The sequence below is a fragment of the Penaeus japonicus genome, unplaced genomic scaffold, assembly GCF_977035675.1.
Source record: "Penaeus japonicus unplaced genomic scaffold, GWHDUDI00000001_assembly GWHDUDI00000022, whole genome shotgun sequence".
Classification (NCBI taxonomy): domain Eukaryota; kingdom Metazoa; phylum Arthropoda; class Malacostraca; order Decapoda; family Penaeidae; genus Penaeus; species Penaeus japonicus.
In genome coordinates this window covers 12267749-12277791 of record NW_028234424.1, presented here as the reverse complement: position 1 = coordinate 12277791, position 10043 = coordinate 12267749, and the positions used below count along the sequence as shown (strand labels likewise).

Genomic DNA, 10043 nt, shown 5'->3' with positions numbered 1-10043 from the left:
TATATGCTTTTAAAATAATTATGTTTTATATAAAACAAATTTTGTTATATAAACATTATATACATAATATAGACTTATTTTATATATATATATATATATATTATATTATATATATATATTTATATATTTATATCATATATATATATAATAATACATATATTATATATATATTATAATAATATATATATTATATGTATAAATATATATATATATACATATATATATAAGCATATATATATATATGTATATATATATATATAAAATATATATATTATATATATAATATATATATATATAAATGTTTAGAAGATAATGGATGGTTGTGACAAATCGGGGGCAGGAGCTGGAGGAGGGACTGAGGGCGTAGGCCCTAGGGGGTGTGAGACGGTGGGGGTCAGGGGGGGGTGGGGGGGCAAGGCCAAGTGACGCAACAATATCAAGCACGTGACTGACAGACTGGTGGCCAAGTACCATTGCCATCGATTGCTTGAAACAAAAATTAGTTACTCGTGCTAGGATTGGCGAATCTAGGGCTCACAAAATTTGGTAGAGGTAATTTCTAAAAATATCTGCTGCCATCGCCGCTTGACATGACCTTGTGGTCCGCTATTACCAGTTAGTACATAATAAAGTCTAATATCTACACTCTTCAGAACTTAGTTTACATGCATATTGATTGTTCTATTCGTTCATGTTTTTTTTTATGAGCATGTATAATTCTTCGTTAGCATTTCCTATCCGTTCATAAGAGAAATTCAGGAAGATAATCATAGGAACTAAATGTGAATGACCTTAATAGGTTTGCATCCTCTTCCGCTTCCTTTCTCTTCCTCCCAGGCACTAGTACTTAGAGGCATTAATGTATACAATCATATATATGTATATACATATATATATATATATATATATATATATATATATATAATATTATATACAATATACATATATAAGTAATTATAATATATATATATTTATAATATATATATAATATATATAATATACATATATGTTATATATATTACATTTTATATACATATATATATATTATATATATATATATAGATATAAAAATATACATATATATTGTGTGTGTGTGTGTGTGTGTGGTGTGTGTGTGTTTGTGTGTGTGAGTGTGTTGTATAGATAGATAGATAGATTAATAGATATTGTGTGGGTGTGTGTAAGTGTGTTTGCATGTGTGTGTATTTATTATATATATATATATATATATATTATATAATATATTATATATATTTAAATATTATATATATATATATATATATAAAAATTTTATATATATATATATATATTATAAACCACACACATATATATACAAAAATATAATATATAATATTAAAATATATATATATATATATATTTATTTATATAAAATTTTAATATACTTATTTTATGTATTTTATATGTTTATATTTAATATATTATATATATATATATATTTTTATATATTATTTATATAATATATGTTTATGGTGTGTGTGATTGTGTGATGCATATATATATATATATATATATATATATATATTTATTAAAATATTATATATTATAATTTTACTTACATATATATACATATACTTATATATGTATATATAATTCATAAATATAAAATATATATATATATATATATATATATATATATATATATTATATATACCCCACACACACAATAATATATATACATATATATATAATAGATATATATATATATATATTTTATAATATATTATATTAAATACTATCATGTATATATATTTTACATATATGTATATATATATAATATATATATATATTATATATAATATATATATATTGGGGTGGTGTGTTTGTGGTGTTGGGTTATATATGTACATAATATGTAAAATATGTATACATATTATTTTTACTAATTTTATATTATATATAATATATATTTAATTATATATATTATATTATTGTGTGTGTGTGTTGTGTGTGGTGTGTGTTTGGGGTGTGTGTGTGTGTGTGTGTATAAATATATATATATATATATTAATATAATATATTATATATATTATTAATTATATTTTAAAATAACATATATTGTATTATGTATAATAAATAATATTAACATATATTACTTATATATGTATTATACATATGTATATATGTTGTATATACATATGTAGTATATGTACATTTATAGTATATATGTATATAAAATATATATAAAATATATACATATATATAATATATTATAATATATATATATATTTGTGTGTGGTATGTGTGTGTATGTAAGTATGTATGTATGTATTATGTATGTATATGTATATATAACATATTTTAAAATATTATATACATATTAATATATATATATATATATATATATATATATATATTTTTATATATATACATATATGTGTACACACAACACACACACACCACACACACACACACACACACACACAAAACACACACATATATATATTATCATAAAATATATATATATATATATATTTATATATATATATATATATGTATGTTAGTATTATACATATGTGTGTGTGTGTGTGTGTGTTTGTATGTATGTATAGATAGATAGATAAATAGATATATGTGTGGGGGTGTGCATGGGTTTTTTGTATGTATGTGTGTATTATATATTATATTTATATATTATATTTTATATTTTATAATATATTATATATAATATATTATATATAACATATATGTATATATATTAAATATATACAAATATATATATATATTATATTGTATGTATATATATAATTATATATTATATATATATATATATTATATATATATTACAATATGTATATATATATATATATATTATATATATATATATATAATATATACATATACATATATGTGTGTGTGTGTGTATTACATATGTATTTTATATATAATATATATATATATATATATATATATATTAAAATTTTATATTATATAGTGTTGTGTTTTGTGTGTGTGTGTATGTATATATATTTATGTACATATATATATATATATATACATATATATGTATGTATATATACACATATGTAAATATATATATATATATATATGTATATATACACACACACATGTACATATATTAAAAATAAAATATGTATATATATGTGTGTGTGTGTGTCTGTGTGTGTGTGTGTGTCTGTCTATGCACACACAGAGAGACATACACGTTCACATACAGTTATACAGTATAATATACATATACATTTCTATCTTTATCTGCCTATCTATGCATTTGTCTTCTGTGTATCTGCCTTTCTATATTTGCAAATAACCATCATAGTGAAGTATGTATAGTTCCATTAACCATTGTCTTTTGTAATTTGTTTTTCAGTAACATTCTCGTAACTCATATTGGTATATATCTCGTGTATACGTAGTGAACGACCTTGTTTGCAATTACTACATTGTGTTGTAACCACTAGGGATACTACATATGCATCAATTGGTTTCTGAATTCGAAGTTGGCGGTACAACGGCGCTTTGACGTCACGATGACGTTCATGGCGGAGTTACTAGTCGTTGTTCACGCTTCCTATTAATATACATCGCACCTTACCATAATCTTATACAATTACCCTTTGTAAAACATGAAACTGTGGTCAGAACATGTTTCTGATATTTTTCCCGGCATGGTAAAAGTAAAGACACTACAACTAAAGATGAGTCGGCAACTGCAAGCCTACGCAGGCGAGTGCGCTCTGACGCTCCCCAACTCTGTCCTTACGAGTCGCACTCAGAGCGGAGCGCAGGCCCCACTGATTGCTGTTGAGATCAGTGTTATTTTCGTGCAAATCGTCACTTAACTTTGCATCATCATGAAAATTTGGACATCAGAACATATTTTTAGGTAAGTTACGTGAAAAGAGAAAGTTATTAGGCCTTAGAAATGCTATGAATTGGCAGCTATTAGGCCTCGGTTATACAATGAGAGTCAGCTGATTGACTGGGAGCTCATATATGGAAAATTCCGGAGTGTAGCAGAGAATATCGACCGCCGATGAAAAGAAAGGTAAAAGATTTTCGTTATATAAGTGTTTCGGAGTACAGTGGGGTAAATTTTCCGAATAGCTTGAATATTTTGCAACTTCTGAGAACGGGAAGTAAAGTGGCCATGTGTGCCAAGGTTGCATCATTCAGACTGCGGCAACGTGAGGAAAAATTTTGGTAGCCGATTTAAATCTATATCCATTATTACCCACTACAGAAAGTGAACAATTTAAGACATGTGTAATGATGATCGTTTAATTTGGTTGTGCTTGTTTATTTGATGAGAACGGTTCTCTGCAACAAAGTGGAAGTTCAAGGTTAGCAGTCCAGGTGGTCTCGTGACAGAGGTATCAAGTTTTCTAGTTATCTGACGGTGATTAACTATGCTTTTCAGGTGGAAAGTATAGATTTTGATGCAATCGCAACCTTGGTGCCTTATTCGTCAGTTATTTAGTCATCTTAATTGTAGAGATTGACTTTGGGAAAATTTTAGATTTAGACTGGAATAACATTAAGGGAAATAGCACATAGAACCATTAAGGTATTTGATAATTGTGAACCAGAAGACTGCGAAGATAGATAAATAAGGTCTGAGCTTTGTCTTCTGGTAAAGGCCTACAACCCCTGTCCAGGTATATTTCACAAGACATGCTTATGACTTACATTATAGTAAACTGCCAGATTGGTTCACAAGCTTTATCTTGCCACATAATATATTGTGGAGATTTGTGTGATTTTGTTGAGGTGCAAAGTAAAAGGGCCACATTTTTGCAGATTTTCCTTAGTTATTGTGGTTGTCCATCACTTTCTACAGATTTTTATGCCAAATATTGTCTTAATGTTTTTCATATCCATTACCTTTGTTTTTCTCTATCTTTACACAGCGTATATTGAACTTGTACTTAAAAAAAAAAGATACTGCTCTACAAAGAAACTGAAGTGATTGCCTAATTAATTTGCTGAAGGATAAAAGGATATTAACATTTTTAAAAGGCTATTGCCCAGATGAGACTATAATAAGTAAATTGTTAGAAAGCCTCTCTACGTCTTCAGCAAAGACCAGAGCCTCCACCATGTGTAGGTGGTAAGATGGAGGTTGATCCCTTTTTGACAATAGATTGCCATATCATACATGCTATATCATTCCAAAATATATATGGTTGAGGATTTGTGTGCCTTATATGAAGCACAAAATGTTGTGGCTACTTCCACAGAGAATTTGGCCAGTATGTTTTGTTTATAGCATTATGAAATTATGTTATTGCAAAATTACTAGCACGAAAATACTTATATTGCTTTCACCAATAAAAAGCCTTTAGGGAGAAGGGGTTAGCTATGTAATTAACAATACAATTGAAGAACACAACAGATAAAGAGAGGAAAAGTTTATATATCAATATCCCATTTTTATCTTCGGTTCATGCAGTACTCTGTCACCAAATTCCCGGAAATGGTCAATACATGATGACAATTGCACCATGTATTAATTTTATATATATATAATATATTATATAGTATATAATTTGTATTATATATATATATATTTGTATTATGTATATATATATTTTTTTTATGTATATATATATTTGTATTATGTATATATATATTTGTATTATGTATATATATATTTGTATTATGTATATATATATTTGTATTATGTATATATATGTATTATGTATATATATATATGTCTTAAGTATATATATATATATGCATTATATATATATGTATTATATATATATATATATGTATTATGTATATATATATATATGTATTATGTATATTTTATATATGTATTATGTATATATATATATATGTATTATGTATATTATTATGTTATTTAAGTATATGTATTATGTATAAAATATATGTATTATGTATAAAATAATATGTATTATGTATATATATATGTATTATGTATATATTATGTATTATGTACATATATATATTGTATTAGTTGATTATATATATATATATATTATTTATTTTATTTGTGTATATATATATATATTGAGTATTTTGTATATATATATATATATATATTTTATATATTATATATTTTATATTTTATGTATTATGTATATATATGTATGTATTATGTATATATATGTATGTATTATGTATATATATGTAAAGTATTATGTATATATATGTATGTATTATGTATATATATATTATGTATATGTATTATGTATATATATATTTATATGTATTATGTATATATATATTTATATGTATTATGTATATATATATATTTATATGTATTATGTATATATATATTTATATGTATATATATGTATTATGTATATGTATACATATATGTGTATTATATATATATGTGTGTATTATGTGTGTGTGTATATATATATATTATATTTATATATATATATATATATTATATTATTATATATTGTATTATCATATATTATATATATATGATATCATATATATATATCATATTAATGTATATAGATATTTAATATATATGGATATATGATATATATATTTAGATAATTGCGATCATATATATATGATATGCATCATATATATATGATATGCATCATATATATATGATATGCATCATATATATATGATATGCATCATATATATATGATATGCATCAATTATATTTGTTGATGATGCAATCATGATATAAATGATGAGCATTGCGGTTATAGTTATATGTTAGTGCATCATATATTATGATAGTGCGATCATAGTATATATGACTATGCATCTTATATATATCGTTATGCAATTTTTTGTATAAATTTATAGATAGTGCATATTATATGATGTGATGATATGCGCTCTTCTTTTTTATGTAGGCATCACGATTATAGTATATGATCGGACATGCTTTTTAGTAGGATATACATCATAAATATTGTTATACATCATATATATATGATAGTACATCATATATTTATAAGATATAACATCATAATTATATGTTATACATCTTGAGTAATATATGATATGCATCATATATATATGATATACATCATATATATATGATATGCATCATATATATATGATATACATCATATATATATGATATACATCATATATATATGATATACATCATAATTTATGTATATATATATATATATATTTATATAAAGTATATATATATATATAGTATATATATATATGTAAGATAACTATATATATAATATAATATTATATACATATATAATTGGTGATAGTAGTATATATATGTGTATAGATCTCTGCTAATATATCCAACCATATATATCTATATATTACTATATTATATTAAATATATATATGTATAGTGTATATATATATATATATTCTATATTATTATATATATATATATATCATATATATATATTATTATATATTTATATATATCATAAAATATTAATATTATATAATATATATATATCTTATATTATTGTATATATATTTCATTATAGTATATCTATTATTTTCTATCTCATATATAAATAGTATATATATATATATTCATATATATATTACTAATTATATATATAATATTATATATATATATCAGGATCTCTATATATTATATATTATATATTATAAATTTATATATTATATTTACTCTATTTTATATTATGATATAGTATAGCATATATCGCATTTTTATATTCTATATATATATATATATTATAATATATATATATAGTCTATAATAGTATATATATGTGTAGTATATATATTCTGTAGTAGATATATACATATATATATTATTAGTATATATAATATATATATATATTATATATATATGTATATATTTATTATTATTTATAGTTTATATATAGATTTGATATAATACAGTCTTATAATTAATGTTTATGTATAGTATTATAGTATAATATATTATAGGATAGATATATGCTTATTGAGTTGATTTGATGATGTATATAGTATATACATATGATTGATAGCATATATATATTATCTATATATCATATGTTAATTAGTCTATATATAGTATCAATTAATATATCTATATTGATATATATATTTCATATAATATATATATTATATATATATATCATAATATATATCATTATATATCATATATATATAGATATACTATATATATATGTATAGTTTATATATAAGGTGTATATATATTATCATATAGATAGTAAGTATCTAGTATGATTATTTTATATATCAGTATATATATATATTTTTTATTATATATATATATTATATAGTATTATATCATAACTATATCTATATTATATTATAAATTATATATATATATCCATCGTTATAATATATATTAGTATAATCTATATAATCATATATATCATATATATATATATATATGAATAATTATGAAATATCATTTAATAATAGTTCGTATTTTATTACTTTTCTGTAATATTATCGTTCTTCTACATTATCATCAGAAAGGATTTATTATAATGTTTGATATTTTTCTCTTTCCAGCCATCCAGGGATACTGTAACCCAAGCAGTATGGAGGAAAGTACCCTAATCCTCATACCCAGCAGTTGTTGCCACAGATGTTGTTGAGCGTCGTGTAGGAAAATGGCGTATTGCACACACACCGACTCATCAGTTCTCGGTGGGGCCTACCATCTTGGGCACAAAAGGTATGTGGGTTGTGTATATACTTGTTTCTCTATCTGTGCAGCACAGTAGAGAAGTTCAGCTGATTTACCTAATGATGCGGGGTTCAAAAACTTTCAACAAACACTAACACCAACACGCAGTCATGCTCCTATGCCTGGCAGTCGTGCAACACAGTCATGCCCATACACCTTGCAGTCACTTGTGCACCACACTCACGCTCTCACAACATGCAGACATGCTTTCGCAACATGCAGTCATGCTCATACGCTTGACAGTCACTAATGCTACACAGTCATACTCTCATGACATGCATTCATGCTCTCGCAACATGCAGGCATGCTCATACACTTGACAGTCACTTATGCTACACAGTCATACTCTCCCAACATGCAGTCTAGGTCTTGTGACATGGTAACATGGTGACATGCAGTCAAGGTCTCGTAACATGGTGACATGGTGACATGCAGTCAAGGTCTTGTGGTATGGTAACATGCAGTCTCACCAAAGCGCACGGACACATTTTCATTTTTCAATATATTTGTATTCAGCTGTGCATGCAGTGTGTGTGAGTGTGTGAGAATGAGTGTGAGATTTTTCTATCAAAAATTATATAGAGTTTGTATTGAAGCTACTGTAAATCTATTTTTGATATGTATGTATATCATTTTATAGACATTACTAGTTTTAACATTGTTTTTCAGGTAAAAGCATGTAATTGCACCCAAAAAATGGGAAGTGTCTTTTTCATTCATACTGGTAAAACAGTGAGAGAAAATATTGGCATGGTGTTAAGGCATGTTGCCAGTTCTAATTGTAGACTGGTCACAAATACTGTTACAAATGATAGTATTTGCAATTCTTGCAGGCTTTAATTGGCTTTGTGCCAGCCATATTCAATGTCAAGCATTATTATTATGGAATTGTTAACCAAATCATGCTGGGCCCAAGAAGTGGGTAGAATCTATTGATACCATGACAATGGAGTAAGCTCTGTTTTGTTCACTACATGTGCGTGGGAGTTTTATGGCTTCAAAAGTATTGAGTTTCAGAGCCATGCCCGTCCAATGTCAATCTAATCCTTGTTTTGTTTTTTTAATGCTTCTATTTAAAATTAATTATCAACTTGTCTAAAATCTAAGACAAAAAGAAGAAAAATATTTTCTCTTATTATTTCTCTGCACCTTTGGTTTAATTGTCTTTTCTTATTTTATTAAAAAATATGATCTGGAAATCATTTTGGAAGGTTCACTAATGTAAGAAACAACACGGTCAACACAAAATCTAAAAGAATTTTTGATATACAGTAAAGCCATTGATGGTTTTTTAATGTATTTACACTCATCCATAAGCCTCTTAACCTGTGCATAAATTTATGCCTCCCTGGACCTACAAATCTGTCAAACTGCTGGGTCAAAAAGTCAGCTAGAATTATGAAAA

At 24.4% G+C, this 10043-nt stretch overlaps 1 protein-coding gene and 1 pseudogene across 1 annotated transcript in view; both read left to right on the top strand.

Annotated features, from left to right (window-relative positions):
* Nucleotides 1-3726: 3726 nt before the first annotated feature.
* LOC122260230 (PRELI domain containing slowmo) overlaps nucleotides 3727-10043 on the top strand; it is a 19687-nt gene continuing 13370 nt past the window's right edge. The window contains exon 1 of the mRNA XM_086549477.1: nucleotides 3727-3865. Coding sequence (XP_086405603.1) covers nucleotides 3834-3865 — 32 coding nt within the window. The 5' untranslated portion in view covers nucleotides 3727-3833. The remainder of the gene's footprint in view (nucleotides 3866-10043) is intronic.
* LOC147469318 (uncharacterized) overlaps nucleotides 4130-10043 on the top strand; it is a 7683-nt pseudogene continuing 1769 nt past the window's right edge.